Source organism: Wickerhamiella sorbophila, assembly GCF_002251995.1.
Source record: "Wickerhamiella sorbophila strain DS02 chromosome Unknown contig3, whole genome shotgun sequence".
Lineage (NCBI taxonomy): Eukaryota > Fungi > Ascomycota > Dipodascomycetes > Dipodascales > Trichomonascaceae > Wickerhamiella > Wickerhamiella sorbophila.
The window spans coordinates 1,477,800-1,492,514 of record NW_020194004.1 but is presented as its reverse complement, the minus strand read 5'-3'; the positions used below and the strand labels follow the sequence as shown (position 1 = coordinate 1,492,514).

General features: G+C 49.6%; 12 protein-coding genes across 12 annotated transcripts; 7 read left to right on the top strand and 5 right to left on the bottom strand.

The window, feature by feature from the left end:
• Positions 1–158: 158 nt before the first annotated feature.
• B9G98_02731 (GPI mannosyltransferase 1) lies at positions 159–1,301 on the top strand (the record flags this gene model as incomplete). Its single annotated transcript, XM_024809288.1, has 1 exon — positions 159–1,301. The coding sequence occupies one exon, from the start codon at positions 159–161 to the stop codon at positions 1,299–1,301; it is 1,143 nt and encodes a 380-aa protein (XP_024665056.1).
• A 43-nt stretch (positions 1,302–1,344) lies between these two features.
• Positions 1,345–2,220, bottom strand: B9G98_02730 (Peroxisomal membrane protein PMP47A; the record flags this gene model as incomplete). Its single annotated transcript, XM_024809287.1, has 1 exon — positions 1,345–2,220. The coding sequence occupies one exon, from the start codon at positions 2,218–2,220 to the stop codon at positions 1,345–1,347; it is 876 nt and encodes a 291-aa protein (XP_024665055.1).
• Positions 2,221–2,314: 94 nt separating this feature from the next.
• B9G98_02729 (hypothetical protein) lies at positions 2,315–2,591 on the top strand (the record flags this gene model as incomplete). Its single annotated transcript, XM_024809286.1, has 2 exons — positions 2,315–2,359; positions 2,409–2,591. The coding sequence occupies 2 exons, from the start codon at positions 2,315–2,317 to the stop codon at positions 2,589–2,591; spliced, it is 228 nt and encodes a 75-aa protein (XP_024665054.1).
• A 27-nt stretch (positions 2,592–2,618) lies between these two features.
• B9G98_02728 (Mitochondrial substrate carrier family protein L) lies at positions 2,619–3,536 on the bottom strand (the record flags this gene model as incomplete). Its single annotated transcript, XM_024809285.1, has 1 exon — positions 2,619–3,536. One exon carries the CDS (start codon positions 3,534–3,536, stop codon positions 2,619–2,621), a length of 918 nt encoding a protein of 305 aa, XP_024665053.1.
• A 76-nt stretch (positions 3,537–3,612) lies between these two features.
• Positions 3,613–4,797, top strand: B9G98_02727 (hypothetical protein; the record flags this gene model as incomplete). Its single annotated transcript, XM_024809284.1, has 1 exon — positions 3,613–4,797. The coding sequence occupies one exon, from the start codon at positions 3,613–3,615 to the stop codon at positions 4,795–4,797; it is 1,185 nt and encodes a 394-aa protein (XP_024665052.1).
• Positions 4,798–5,868, bottom strand: B9G98_02726 (Ribosome biogenesis protein NSA1; the record flags this gene model as incomplete). Its single annotated transcript, XM_024809283.1, has 1 exon — positions 4,798–5,868. One exon carries the CDS (start codon positions 5,866–5,868, stop codon positions 4,798–4,800), a length of 1,071 nt encoding a protein of 356 aa, XP_024665051.1.
• Positions 5,869–5,909: 41 nt separating this feature from the next.
• Positions 5,910–6,878, bottom strand: B9G98_02725 (Nucleoporin SEH1; the record flags this gene model as incomplete). Its single annotated transcript, XM_024809282.1, has 1 exon — positions 5,910–6,878. The coding sequence occupies one exon, from the start codon at positions 6,876–6,878 to the stop codon at positions 5,910–5,912; it is 969 nt and encodes a 322-aa protein (XP_024665050.1).
• Positions 6,879–7,155: 277 nt separating this feature from the next.
• B9G98_02724 (Succinate dehydrogenase cytochrome B subunit, mitochondrial) lies at positions 7,156–7,683 on the top strand (the record flags this gene model as incomplete). The annotated part of the gene is made up of 1 exon (XM_024809281.1): positions 7,156–7,683. One exon carries the CDS (start codon positions 7,156–7,158, stop codon positions 7,681–7,683), a length of 528 nt encoding a protein of 175 aa, XP_024665049.1.
• A 117-nt stretch (positions 7,684–7,800) lies between these two features.
• B9G98_02723 (Increased rDNA silencing protein 4) lies at positions 7,801–10,248 on the top strand (the record flags this gene model as incomplete). Its single annotated transcript, XM_024809280.1, has 1 exon — positions 7,801–10,248. The coding sequence occupies one exon, from the start codon at positions 7,801–7,803 to the stop codon at positions 10,246–10,248; it is 2,448 nt and encodes an 815-aa protein (XP_024665048.1).
• A 168-nt stretch (positions 10,249–10,416) lies between these two features.
• On the top strand, positions 10,417–11,703 carry B9G98_02722 (Hercynylcysteine sulfoxide lyase; the record flags this gene model as incomplete). The annotated part of the gene is made up of 1 exon (XM_024809279.1): positions 10,417–11,703. The coding sequence occupies one exon, from the start codon at positions 10,417–10,419 to the stop codon at positions 11,701–11,703; it is 1,287 nt and encodes a 428-aa protein (XP_024665047.1).
• On the bottom strand, positions 11,656–12,252 carry B9G98_02721 (Splicing factor 3B subunit 4; the record flags this gene model as incomplete). Its single annotated transcript, XM_024809278.1, has 1 exon — positions 11,656–12,252. The coding sequence occupies one exon, from the start codon at positions 12,250–12,252 to the stop codon at positions 11,656–11,658; it is 597 nt and encodes a 198-aa protein (XP_024665046.1).
• A 115-nt stretch (positions 12,253–12,367) lies between these two features.
• B9G98_02720 (Ribosome biogenesis protein ERB1) lies at positions 12,368–14,653 on the top strand (the record flags this gene model as incomplete). The annotated part of the gene is made up of 1 exon (XM_024809277.1): positions 12,368–14,653. One exon carries the CDS (start codon positions 12,368–12,370, stop codon positions 14,651–14,653), a length of 2,286 nt encoding a protein of 761 aa, XP_024665045.1.
• Between the last annotated feature and the right edge of the window lie 62 nt (positions 14,654–14,715).

Sequence of the window (14,715 nt, the reverse complement as noted above, 5' to 3'; positions counted from 1 at the left end):
GCACAAATGTAATATATCTAAAAAATTAAAAGAAGCATTATGCACGAACGCAAGAGCACACCTTGCCGCTAAAAGCGCAATTACAACTCTATCTATAGATCTGGGGGTTCTCGATCTCGTTTAGTGTCGCTCAGCCTTGGAATACTCGCTGACTGATCATGTGGAGTCCAGCGACTGTGTTGGTTCTCGCTGTAGTTCTCCGGGCGGGGTTTTTCGCATGGGGGCTATACCAGGACGCTAACATGCTACCCAAATTCACAGATGTTGACTATATGGTGTTCACAGATGCGGCGCAGTTTGTGTACTCAGGGCTAAGCCCCTACTTTAGAGAGACCTACAGATATACGCCGCTCCTTTCTTGGCTTTTGGTGCCCACTGTTTGGCTTTTTTGTTTTGGAAAGATTTTATTTATGCTTGGTGATCTTGTCGCCGGCTACCTGATGCTGCAGATTTTTCGACGGCAGCATATTTCAAGCAGGGACGCGTGCATTTTTTCATCGCTATGGCTGCTCAACCCTATGGTTGCCGTGATCAGCACACGCGGCTCATCGGAAGGGCTCCTGGGGGCGATGATCATATACATGCTCTGGGCTGTATACGAAAAACGCTACTGGCATGCTGGATGTGGCGCTGGTCTCGCCATCCACTTCAAAATTTACCCCATCATATATGTCCCTACGATTATTTGGGCATTGGGTCCGTTACACCCGCTCAAATTCATTAACAGAGCCCGGCTGCAGTTCGCGCTCGGTACGCTCGTCAGTTTTGCTGGCCTCACGGGGCTCATGTATGCCATCTACGGCAGCGACTATTTGCAACATTCATGGCTACACCATCTGACTCGGATCGACCACCGTCACAACTTCAGCCCGTATGCCACAGTACTATACTATGCATCTGCAGATCCAGCGTCTGCTCCTCGTTTCGAGAGCTGGGCATTTGTTCCTCAGCTTTTCCTCTCGGGGGTGCTTTTACCCCTGGTGTTTGCCCGCCGGGACATTGCAAAAACTATGTTTGTACAGACGTTTGCTTTTGTGGCTTTCAACAAGGTTTGTACGTCTCAGTATTTCCTTTGGTACCTTGTTTTGTTACCGTTTTACGTGCCGTCTCTAAAAAAGGCTGGGGTGATCAAATACGTGTTTGCAGCATTATGGGTAGGAGCCCAGGGAATGTGGCTCCATTACGGCTTCCAATTGGAATTCTTGGGAGTATCTACGTTTTACCCACAGCTGTTTGCGGCAACACTACTCTTTTTCATTGTCAATATATGGGGCACGTGTTTGTTGATCAGATGGTTTTAACCGGCCCCCCCAGCACAAAGAGAACATAAACTTAATTCGTGACTTACTTAGTACGACGTAAAATAGCCAAAATAGCAATGGCAATAGCATAAAGCTGCTCCTTGAAGAAGAACAGGAAGGCGGATGTGAGGGCGGACTGTAGGACCTTGGTGGTCAGGCCACCGTACAGGCCGGCCAAACCGTCACGGGCAACAATGTCTTTAATGCCCTGAATCAGACTCGAAGACGCGGTATTGTCCTTGCGGCGCAGCTGCAAACGAGCCTTGAGGGTGATGTAGGGGTAGGTGACGCTTGTGGCGATGATCTTACCCAGGGCACCGATGAAAAAGGCGTCGATGGAAGTCATTTTGCGATTCTTCTCGACAGCATTGCGCAGCTGCTCAAAAATGGTGTACTGCAAAACGGGATTAATGACCAAAACCAATGCAGGGCCCAGGCCAGAGAAGAACGCCTTGAGGCCATCGCGCTCATAAATGTCCTTGACAGTGGCCAAAGTGGAAGGCTGGGCGCTACCGTCACGCACGGTCATGCGGGTGTTCACCACCCAGATGGGGTTGGTGAAGATACACGTAGCTGCGCCAGCAATGGCACCTGCTGACATGGATTGCAGGGTGGTCAGTTGGCCAGCCGGCGCCTCGTACAGGTTCTTGGTGCCCTCGTAGAAGTAGTAATAGATGAAATTGGTAATAGTGATACCAAAGAGAGCCGAGTCCAGGCCTGCGTAGAGCCCAGAGATACCCTCGCGCTGAACGATGGCCTTGGCTGCGTCAACTGCGGACACCTTCTTGCCGGTCTTCTCTTTGCGCGACTCTGTCTGGGCCCGGGTCGACAGCGTAATCAGTGGATACGTGACGACCATTGCCAGGGCACCGCCACCGGCACCAGACAGAGCATGAGCAACGTTATCGTTTTGAGACATCTTTTTTTCGTAAAAAGCGGGGGTTGGAAAATATGAAAGTGGTATTTAAACCCCCGCGCTGCATAATCACACCGACCTGACTAATCAACCACACATGGAGAATCTCGTGCCGAGGCTTTCTATCACTGTGAAATCTGGGGTAAATTATTAATCTTCTCCGGTGTTACCCGAACATGGCAGATAACGAGAAAGTTGAGAGTGCCAGTGTCGACTTGAGCTATGAGCAGGTTGTGGACCTGCTCGTTCACAACAAACAAGTGCCGGGTATTGTTGATATTCCAGATACCGTTCTGGGCCCCAAGAGCGGTTCCGAGTCTCGGGCGCCCCCTCGCCCCAAGCCTTGGGAAACCACGGCTGAAAATGAAGGCTAATTTATTTATGTACTAATATTAATGTGTTCAATCCATTGGGTCGGCTATAACCTCGGCCGCCTGCAGCGGTACCTTGGCTGGCTCGCTTGGTTTCAGCACCCGTAGAGTCGCCTCAAAGACTGCGAGTGCGCTAGCGTTTACTGGGAAAGATCGCAGAATTGACGGTAAAAAGCCTCGGAAGTACGCCCGCGCACCGCCTCGCTTGTATACTGCCTTGCATGCTTCCATCCATGTCTTGTACTTGGGATTGGCAACGTCGTCACACATGATTTGCTGTTTCACAATATCTGAAGGGTACGCAGTGGCCCAGAAGACTGTACCCGAAAGTCCACCGGCCCAGAAATTGATCGAGGCGGACGACATGTTTGTGTTACGCTCGAACCACTTGGTGATCAGATCATACGAGCCCCACCAGAAGCAAAAATTCGTGCGGAAAAGCATTGTAGCAAATAAACCATGGTAAAGACCTCCAAAGACACCTTTCTGCTGTACAAGCTTCGTCACACAGTCTATGGGGCCATTGTACTTTTTGCTTCCTGAGTTGTACTGCACTTGCAAAAGAGCCTTAACGTGTTCAATCGGTGCTGCAACAAAACTTACGGTCCAGCCGGCCAACACACCGGCGACAACTTTGCCTGTAAACGGTAGCTCAGGGGAGTCGGGCCAGATCATGCATTTCAAACACATGCGATAGTTATGGAGTGATCCGAGCATAACGCTATCCATAATCGTCCACCCTACCAAAGGCGGAGTGGCACCTTTGTATAGACCTTTCACACCCTCATTTTTAACCGTTGTCCATAAACAGTCGAGGGGTCCCTTGAACGAGGTGTTGGTTTGCATTCTGACCTTGATTGTATCGAACGGGTGGCCTACCACCAGCTTTGTAGCCCCAGAGAGCATGCCAGCAGCGAATCCCACAAGTCCACTGGCGTCTGTTGCCATTAGCTCAATAGAAATCCAAAATGTGACTCTTTATAGGTGGTGCCGAAATCGGTCTCCTCCAGGTTGACAAACCCTTATGACAAACGGCGGGTTGATGCAGTTTCCAAAACCGTCAATTGTTGAGCAGTTGGCGGCAAAGGGCTTGCTTGAAAACGCTCTAGATCTCATGGCCAGCAGGCTGGCCGAAGACATAAACAAAGGGAACCTCGATTATGCTGAAAAATTCACCCAAGACTATATTCGTCAAGCATCGTCTGATCCGCGGATCTCTGCTTCGGCTCAGCTCAGAAAGGCAGTGTATATTCTGACTTTTGAATACAACGTTCTCGTCAATCCCTCGATGGAAATTGTTTGGGACATTGTCATGGTGTATGGCCTGTTGAATAGCGGCAAAGTTACTGAGTTTTTAAAGCATCTCCCGCCAATTTACAAGCCCAAGTTCCATAAAATTTTGCTGCACCTTGCTCAACAACCCGCAATTCAGGATCTGGACAAAGCTCTTAGTCTAGTATTCACCACCCAATTCAGCGAAATCATCACTCCAGAGTTTGTGCGCACCATCAAAGGCACGAAAACTGAAAATGCCCGTATTATTGTGTGTGTTGCCAAATCTCATATGGCGTCCGCATCTGCACAAACACTGTTGTCATTATTTCCTGATCTTAAAATTATCAGAGCTAACGAACTACTTGAATCTGCATCTCTCGAGGAGGTTACTCAAAAGCTATTGGATGACCCGTCACAAATCACCGGCAGATCCAAATCAAAACCAAAATACATCTTGCTCGACAAGGCTGAAAAGAACGGGCCAAACACCAAGCAAAGAACGTTGCAAATGGCCTTGGAATACCTCGACGAGGATCCTGATGATGATATGGGTGTGGCCCAAGAATCCCTGTCTGCAGCAGACCGTCGTTTGTTGGAGCAAGACAAAATGCTATATGATGCATTTACTAGAGACCCAAAGCTATTTGACAAGGAGTCTCGGAAAACTAAAAATCGCGAACAACTCAAGAAAAAGTTTGACTGGACAGACGAACAACTAGAAGGTTGGGCCGTCATGGTTCAGCGAGATCCCAAACGAAAAGCTAAACTAGCATGGGATGCGGATTTCGGAATCAAAGCGTCGCCCACGCCCGAGCCCCAAGCACAACCAGGGGAATCCAAAACAAAGCCTGAGGCGACCGAAAAACCGAAGCGTAAGCCTCCACCAAAGGCAAAGTATAAACAGCATCACAAAGATAAGCCATTAAAGGAATAATTAATCTTGGAAACCAACAAACACCTCTTCGTCTTCTTCATTATCGGTGTCCTCGTCGTGGATTTTTTGTACTTTAGATGCCATCTCCAACTCGTACCATAGCTCATCTTCATCAGCCCTCCGCTTCTCATCCTCATCTTGAAGGAATACCAGAGCGGATATTTCTTCACCAACATAAATTTTACCAGCAGGAGCTCTATTAGAAGTCTCATATACCCTCAGGTACCTGTCGAGACCGCCAGCGGCTACGAAACGGCCCCGCGTCTGCACCGTCCAGGTAGAACCATTGATACCCTTATAGTATCCAAGGAGCCTTCCATTGGCAGAGATTTGCCAAAGTCCCATTTTCGCCTGTGAGTCTGCCACAATTACCGAGTTAGTGCTTGCGGCAGCAACAGCCTTTAGCGCACACTTGGAGACCTCGACCTGTTGAATGGGACGTCCGCCGTGCCTCGTATCATATACTCGAAGTTTACCATGCTTTGTTACTGTGACGAAAACAAACTGTTCGTCGGTAGGAAGAAAAGCGGCAGCGGTTACCAAGTTCTCTTCTTTGAGATCGAAACGGTTGTTTTTGGGGTTCTTTGCGAGCCAGAGTTCTTCTAGTTCTCCCGAGGCCAAGTCCAAACGGAAAACATTGGGCAATTGCTGTAGACCAGAGCTCAGGAAAATCGTGTTATCTTTAGGGTGCATGGCAAACGTAGTCAAGTCTTGGCGCAACCTGAATTCGCTGATCCGGCTGCCTGAATGCAGATCAACAACCAACCCTTGGCCTTGGGCAGATACAAGCACAACCTTTTCTTTTACAAGTTCGAGACCAATAACATTATCCAAGTTTGCGAGCTCTCTAATCACTTCAAAGTCGTCATTTACCAGCACAACCGCGCCTCGCTTGCGACAAAGAACAATACCGTACTCTGTGTTGATCATTCGTAGAACGGGGTCGCCCTTGATGCCAACAAACGTCTCGATCGACGGCTGTGGCGAATTCGGATCAGAAGTGTCTACATCTTTTGTAAACGTCACTTCTTTCACGCTGCCAGAGTCCAGGCAGGCTACTGCAATTTTCATTGTAAACTCCCAAAAGAGAAAAAATGTCTACATAATCTTTTTTATATCTGAACTGCACCTTCTCTTTGGCGCTGTTCACTAGTTACTACAGCCGCATTTTGAAATTGGCCCGTATACGTACTTTTCCAGAATCGGATTTTTCCGTCGTCGCCCGTAGAAGATAATACAGTGCCTGTGAGGTTCCAGGCTACTCGCCAAACCTCGCCATTATGATCTGCACTTTCGTGGACAAGATCGATATTTAGAGTTTGTTCTTCACCATTTCCAGGGACTCTGGTAACTTTGAACAAGCGAAGGTATCCATCTTTGCATGCAGTCGCAATCATGTTGTAACTACGACCCAGATTGGGGGCCCACTGCATATCTCTGATCAATCCCTTGTGCTGAGACAACTCTGCAACCCGAACGTACTTGCCAGCTTCGTTTCTGCAATAAATAAACGCATCTTCCAACACACTGACCGCCAAATAGTCCTTTAGTGCCAAAGAGCGTGCCCAAGATAGAGAAAATGCTGATTGCAGCTGTCTTGCCGTGGGGTGGTTAAGAAGAGGAATCTCGGCGGTCTGGGTCCAGAAGCCAAGGTTGTTGGGATCCATGGCCTCATGAATCCTCAAATACCCATCTGAAGCAATTGACGCCAGCTTCAGCCCAGTATAGCTAGAGCCAAACTCAATATCGTAGAGGGGTCCGCCGTAATCCGAGATCGTGTACTTGCGTTTCCAGCGTTTTCCCGAGCCTGGCGTCTCGCTTGTGTCTTCTTCCCAAACTTTGACCACACAATCGTGTGATGCAGAGGCTATAACCTGGGCATATTCTGGGCCAGCCCAGGACAACTTGACTACAGCGGCATCGTGGGCTCGCCACGAGTCAGAAAGCTGCCATGTGTCTGCAACCTTGTCAAAAACTTTAATTGTATGGTCTGCCGAGCATGTCGCCATTCTTTTACTGTAGAAATCATATGCTACATCCATCAACTGGTCCTGGTGGCCAGCAACGAATGGTCGAGCCATGTCAGCATTCGATCCGTGGGGTGCAGGGATAAAAAGGTAGGGGAATTGGGTCGAAAAACGAGACAGCGGGGTTTGGTGGATCTGCGTTCGTTAGCAGACTTTGCCTAGCAGAACCTTTAATATCGGCCTTTCTACGGCGCCAAATGGGCTCTTTTTGGGGTTTATAATATGCACCCCACAAGCCCCAGATTTCGTCTTGGATTTTCTCTGCCTATTAGTCATCTGACGCCCGGCTCTTTTTCGATTACCAACGGTTCTATTGGTCCTCCCATCTCCAATGCTCGCTCTCCGTAGACAAGTCGGTACCAACCTGTGCATGCGGTCTATCATGATCCGCCCCGCGCTCCGCACTGTTCCCATGATGTTCACCCAGGTCCGTAACGTCTCCTATGAGCGTCTCAACGCTGAGCAGGTCCAGGATAAGCTTGTCTCTCAACGCAAGAACCGTCCTCTGTCCCCCGAGTTGGCCATCTACAAGCCCCAGATCACTTGGATTCTGTCCGGTCTTCACCGTTTGACCGGTATTGCTCTTGGCGGCACTTTTTACATTTGGATGCTCGCCTACGCTGCTGGCCTGCCCGTTTCTACGACCGCTCTTGCCGGCGCGTTCGGTGCTCTGCCCGTCGTGGTCAAGATCGCCGCTAAGTTCATCTTGGCCACTCCCTTCACATTCCACGCTTTCAACGGTGTCCGTCACCTTATTTGGGATATGGTTAAGCTCGTCAATAACAAGGGGGTCATCACCTCCGGCCAGGTTGTCTTGGGTCTGACTGTCGTCTCCTCCGCAATTCTTGCCTTCTTGTAGATCCTTAAATTGTTTATATCTCCTTTCTAACTCCGTCCGACCGCGCTTCCGGATCTATTTATGATTTCCTCAGGCAGACCTTTGTAATCACTGTTTTAGCTTTGGTTGACCTCCACAATGTCTGAACCGCAACGGTCTCGGTATATCGGGTGGGATCCAGGCAAGCAGCCAGTGAAGTCGGATGAGCGCAAGCTCAGAGATTTATATAATGGGTCGGTTTCACACGTCGAGCACCAATCACGGACGATCAGTGCTCAACGGCCGGCGTTTGTGGCAGCAGCTGCTCGAGTAGCCGCCGCCAATGCAAAAAAAACGGGATCAGAGGCTCCACAACGGCCTCTATCAAGTCCTCAAAAACTTGGGGTCCCTCAGGATGCGAATCGAGCACAGCAAAGCAACCATGCACGGTTTAATTCTATTTCCGCCAGAGCCGCTGCCGCGACGTCGGTACGGGCTGCTAATCGGCTTTCACAAAAGCCATTGGCTAAAACAAGCAGCGTCACAGTGAACAACAAACGAGCCGTAACCAAGGATATGAAAAACAAGAACCAAGAACCCGTGGAAAGCGCTGACTCCCTCGACGCAGATGATCAAAGTGGGTTGGCGAAAACTGCTGCTTCGACTGCGTTGACGGATACGCCAACGAAATCAGCTCGACCTAGAGACGGGTCCGTTTCCACGCTTTCTACAGTCTCTTTGCTTTTCGGATCCGCCGGTGCTCCAACTGTCGCACTCACACCCGCGGAGGCAGCAACTTCTGCGGCAGCTGCCACTGCTCTAAAGAGGTCAAGACAGTCCTCAATATTGACGGATTTAGACTACGATACGTCGTTTACAGAAAGAGAACGTGAAGAGGCGTCACATGCTGCACAGCTTGCAGCCCCATCCAGCCTTGGAGTATTTAGCGAAACAGAGGTTGGAATTCCCACGAACGAAGGGTCACCCCCGTGCAGGACTGGGTCTGTTGATCGCATTGAACAAGAGCTACCAGAAAAGCCCAAAAAGGTTTTAACTGCCCAGGCCTCCGCGGCAGCAAGAGCATCGTTGTTACGGCCCATCGAAGTTGTCCCAAGAGAACCTCTGTCTTCCAAGTTTGTGTCCTCACTCAGTGCATCACTCAAGTCCCAGATAGACAATAAAAACAAGGAGACGGATATGAAGGCGGCTGAAACCCAACGTCAACGAAACTTGGCAATTGAACAAACAGCGGCACGGCTTTCAGCAACCAGGGACTTAGATCTTCATGAAGCGGCCTCTGCTTCATCGGTACAACCTGATGGACCCTCACAATCAGCCCGATCAGCTTTAGCTGCAGCCGTCAAAGCCACTCCATTTGCAGAAACAGAAGTAATAAGAATCCAAGAAGTGGTGGCTGCAAGGTCACGACGGAAAAAGCGGTTCAGACCTTCTGGCCAATGGAGCGGGGGAGGAATTGCTCAACCTCAACGGGCAAATACGCAAAATGACCGGCCTCATCTTGTTCAGCGTTGGTCAACAATGACAGCGTCGCGACACGAAACCCCTGTGTCCGAACCCGTAACGTCTACAAGTACATCTGATGACGCGGCGTCTCCGTCGAAGAAGAACGGATTCTTTAGTCGAATGTTCCGAAAGAGTCCCAGTAAATCAGAGGTGTCGCTGATGACAATTGAGGCTACCCCGTCGCCCGTGATAGCCGCCACGATACCAAAGAAGCACCTCAAGCAAACCATGAGGGATGGCCACATATCCAAGAAGAAGATTTTCAATGAAGAAAAGCCCTGGAAGCACCATCTGGAAGCACACGTGATTTCTGAAAAGGAACGGAAGCGGTACGAAAAAGTATGGGCTGCCAACAAGGGCAGTCACGTTCCTCTTTTAGCGACTATTGTTGAAGCCGTAGGCGAGCAAAATGGCCTTCTACCGGCAGGTTTAGGCGAGCTTGAGGGATACAAGTCTTCGCAAAGTTTGTTATCTACTGCTTCTGCCAGCACACAACCGGTGGCCCAGCCGGGGAATCACACAGTCGCTCAGCCGATCCCAACCCCTGGGCTTGCACCCGCCCATGCAGCTGCAAATCTGGCTACAAACAATGTTGCAATGGCCCTCTCGCCAGTCCCAAGTTCGTTTGGAGTTGTGAACCGGCAGTCTTTTGATGGCCGCAGTATTCAGTCTATAGACACTCTGGAGCAATACGAACGGCAGCAGTTGGAAGATATTCATGGCTACGTCGTGGCTCAACTTTGGCGACGCAGCCACCTGTCGGATGATGTACTGTCACAGGTTTGGGACTTGGTTGATAATAACCAAGACGGCACGCTGGACCGCAGCTCGTTTGTCGTGGGCATGTGGCTGGTAGACCAATGCCTCTACGGACGGAAGTTGCCCACGAAAGTAGACGACGCTATCTGGAAGTCTGTGGGTCACCTCCAAGTGAAGATCCGGGTCAAGAACCCACGCAAAAACCTGCTGCGGGTCAAGTATCTCCGCCATCGCAAGCGAGCGTCGGCAGCTACGGCCGTCGACCCATACTTGAGCCTATCTTATTCTGCTGAGTCTCCACGTAATACAGCCTCTGATTGCTAGATTCATGTATAATTATTTACCATTGATGAATTTCCATTACTTTTTTTTCTCGCTCAATGCACGTCGTCTCCGCAATTCCATGCATGTGATGCACGTATGCATATCCGTTGAACGTTATCCTGATAAACCAGACTATAAATAACTTCCCCTATTGCGGGTGAATCATCAATGACTGTGCCATTTGGACGTGAGTTTCGTGAGAAGTATTTCGCTTTCGAAGACGGCGTTGTAGAGCTCAATCATGGGTCGTACGGCGCTGCGCCAACTCAAGTCATTGAGGCACAAATGGAACATATCAAGCAGAAGCATGCCTTTCCAAACCGTTATCTCCGCTACGAGCTGTTTGATATCTCGAAAAAATGCCGACAGGCCATCAGCACCACAGTAGATGCCGATTACCATGACCTGGTATTCACTCCCAATGCGACGACGGCGGTGAATGCTGTGCTTCGCAGCCACCCTTGGCAGATGGGCGACAAGATCGCGTACTTGACCACGATCTATGGTGCCTGTATGAACACACTCAAATTTCTGGAAGAACAGCAGGATGTCCGGCTAATTCCAGTTGAAATTGACGTCAATGCCTCTCCAGCCGAAAATGAAGCTGCGCTGCGAGCTGTTCTGCATGAGCACCCAGACACCAAACTGGCCTTTTTGGACACCGTGAGCTCAATGCCCGCAATTGTCCTTCCATGGGAGAATATGGTGAAGATCTGCAGAGACCGTGGGGTTTTGTCCTTCGTTGATGGCGCTCACGGAGTAGGATTGCTACCCATTTCTCTGCGTCAGGCTCGCCCAGACTATTTCACCTCCAACATCCACAAATGGATGTACGGAACCACATCGTGTGCTGTGCTTTATGTCGATCCTAGTCGCCAGCGTCAGGTTGCTTCGTTGCCGATTTCAGCTATCTACGTTAGCCCCTCACAGGAATTGAGTCCCGAAGAGTCCAAAAAGGTGCTGGGGAACTCGTTCGCATATGTGGCCACTGCAGACTATTCGGCGATGCAAACCACTATAGAATTGCTCAAATTCCGGGAAGAAGTTTGCGGAGGAGACCAGGCTATTTTGGATTATCAGAACAACCTAGCAAAGAAGGCATCCGAGCTGGTTTGCAAAGAGCTGAACACTACAGATATTGATAATTCCGGTACACCTATGGCTATGTTTACGGTTCGGTTCCCGCTGCAGCTGGACCCAAAGCTTCACCTTGACTTTATTGATTTTGCGCATGACAAGTTCGCGAATAAATACAAGACTTTTATCCCTCTGGCTACGTACAACGACGAGCTTTTTGCTCGATTCTCTGCCAGCATCTATCTCGACCTTGAGGACTTCAAATCGGGTGTTTGGGCCGTTAAACAAGTTCTCAAAGACTGGGAAGTAGCTGCCAAGCACCCCAAAGAGCTACTTGAGCCCAAACTTGACGCCATGCCGCTTGGCCTCCCGTGCTAGGCGACGCTCGACCTCGTCCCCATGGAACCCAGCGCTGTTTTCTTTCCGTGCGTAACCAACCGTACATGGTTTGTTCATTAGATACTGGCCGTCCATACCTTTAATTGCAGCGTCTGCTGCTTCAAAATCTTCAAATATAACGAATCCGTATCCTTTAGGCTGGCCCTCAGACGTGCGGGCTATTCTGGTACTCACCAGCGGACCAAAACTAGAAAATGTCTGGGTTAGAACCTTTTCCGTGACGAGAATGTCCAAATTGCCCACAAACACCTTAGCTCCCACCTCGCTGGTTGGTTTGTCGCTACCGGCGCGACGAACGTTGACCGGTTTATTGTACAATTTGATATTAGCAAGCAGTGTGGCAGCATAATCTGCGTCCTTGGCCGAAGGATACTCAACGAATCCATATCCTTGGTGGAGAAGTGATACTCGATCCTTGGGCATATATACTGAGACTACAGGACCTGCCTGTATCCCCAATTCATAAAGTAAGGATTCATCCACCCGGTCCTCAAGATTTCCAAAGTATAACGTATGGCGCTCCGCCATTGACTCAGATCAAAACCTAAAACCAAAGCTCGTAGATGTCCAGAGGCCTCGATTACATAAGTGAAAATTTATTAAAAAATATGATCTAAGCGATTTTTTTCTCGAGTCTTTCCAAATGCCCAAAAGACAGTTGGACAATGACGTCGAACCCGAAGAGTTCCCGCCATTAACTATGGAGTCAGACTCTGAATCAGAGTCTGAGGTCGAATCCCAGGTTGTTTCTGTGCCCTCCTTGGACTCTGATTCCGAGAGCGGCTTGGATAGCGATGAGCTACGTGAGTTGCAGGAGGAGTCAGATTTCAACGAACAGGACCTGTTTAGTGACGATGACGAAGTCAGGTACATTGAAGGTGCTGATGGCAAGCCTCGTCCCATTAGGCCTCCTATTGATCCCCATTACAGTAGCGACGACAGCGATGTTGACGAAGCAAACACTATTGGCAACATCCCCGTTTCCGCCTACGAGAAATTCCCTCACATTGGTTACGATATAGACGGCAAACGTGTGATGCGCCCAGCAACTGCTTCTGCTATTGATTCGCTGTTAGAGACTATTGATTTACCTAAAGGCTGGACTGGTCTTGTTGACAAGAACACCGGTGGTAACTTGAATTTGTCGAAAGAGGAGCTTGATCTCATTGACAGAGTGCAAAGCGGCAAGCTTCCCACCGACGATATTAATCCTTATCAGGATACGGTGGAGTATTTCACCTCTAAGCAAGAGGTCATGCCCTTGACGGCCACTCCTGAGCCCAAACGTCGCTTTGTGCCCTCCAAACATGAGGCTAAACGGGTTATGAAGCTGGTACGTGCTATTCGGGAAGGACGGCTTGTACTCAAGGATAAGAAAGATCACAATGTCGACGACGACGGGCAGATGAAGTTGAGCTCTAAGTTGTACGACGTCTGGGAGAATGAAGAGTCCAAACCCGAAAACAGCATGCACATTCCTGCCCCCAAAATGACTCCTCCTACCCATGAGGAAAGTTACAATCCTCCTCCCGAGTATCTGCTTGATGATGAGGAAAAGGAGAAATGGCTGGCCATGGACCCATCGGAGCGGGAGACAGACTTTATGCCCCAGAAATTCGGATCCTTGCGCAAGGTTCCTGGTTATGCTAATGCCATCCGTGAGAGATTTGAACGCTGTCTTGATCTGTATCTTGCACCCCGCTCTCGTCGTAGCAAGCTCAATATTGACCCTGATTCTCTAATTCCCGAGCTGCCCTCCCCTCAAGACTTGCGTCCTTTCCCCATTCGCTGCTCAGTGATTTTCAAGGGTCACACTGGCCGTGTACGCACATTGTCGGTTCACCCTTCTGGCCAGTTCTTGGCTACTGGCGGTGAAGATGGAAGCGTTCGCGTATGGGAAGCTCTCACTGGCCGTGAGCTTTGGCGGCTGGATATCATCAAGGCCGATACTTATAACGATGCCGAGGGCGGCCACCCAGACGACAGAATCGATGCTGTTGTTTGGCACCCCAAGGTTGAGACTGGAATTCTGTCTGTGGCTGCAGGCGATAATATTTATCTTCTTGTGCCGGCCGGGGTCTTTGATGGCCATGTTGAAAACACAGGTCTTGAAACCATGGAGCGTGGGTGGGCTTACCAGACTGATGGCCGCACTGCCAAGGCATCCACTAATGTAGATGATGATGGCGAGGATAAGGAGCCTGCGCCCGTCAAGACTTATGCACAATGGACCAAACCTGGTCCTCAATTGGCTGCGAAAGGATGTGGAGTTGTTGTCAGATGCACTAAAAGAGTCAAGAAGCTTGATTGGCATTCCAAGGGTGACTACTTTGTTACCGTGCTTCCAGAGTCTGGTCACTCTGCGGTCTTGGTTCACCAGATGTCTAAACACACCAGTCAAAGTCCGTTCCGCAAGTCCAAGGGTATTGTACAGGACGCCAAATTCCATCCTTTCCGTCCTCATCTCTTTGTGGCTAGCCAAAGATACGTCAGAGTCTATGACCTGTCAGCTCAATCTTTGGTCAAGCGTCTGCAGCCTGGTGCCAAATGGCTGTCTTCGTTCGATGTCCACCCTCGTGGTGAGAATGTGATTGCGGGGTCTTTCGACAAGCGTGTTACATGGGTGGATATGGAGCTGAGCGAGAAGCCTTTCAAGATGCTCCGATACCATAGCCGTGCTGTTCGAGATGTCAAGTATCATCCCCGGCTTCCACTCTTCTGCTCGGCTAGTGATGACGCTACGATCAACATTTTGCATTGCACTGTCTACGACGATCTTCTTAAAAACCCCCTGCTTGTTCCTCTCAAGATCTTAAAGGGTCACAAAATATCGTCGAGTCTGGGTGTGCTCCAGGTCGCTTGGCACCCTCGCGAAGCATGGCTATTCAGTGCTGGTGGCGACGGTACAGCTAGACTTTGGACCACCTAATAAGCCAAAAGATTAAAAAAAATTAAGCAAAAAAGTCAATTGTACAACTCTCTATATATGTA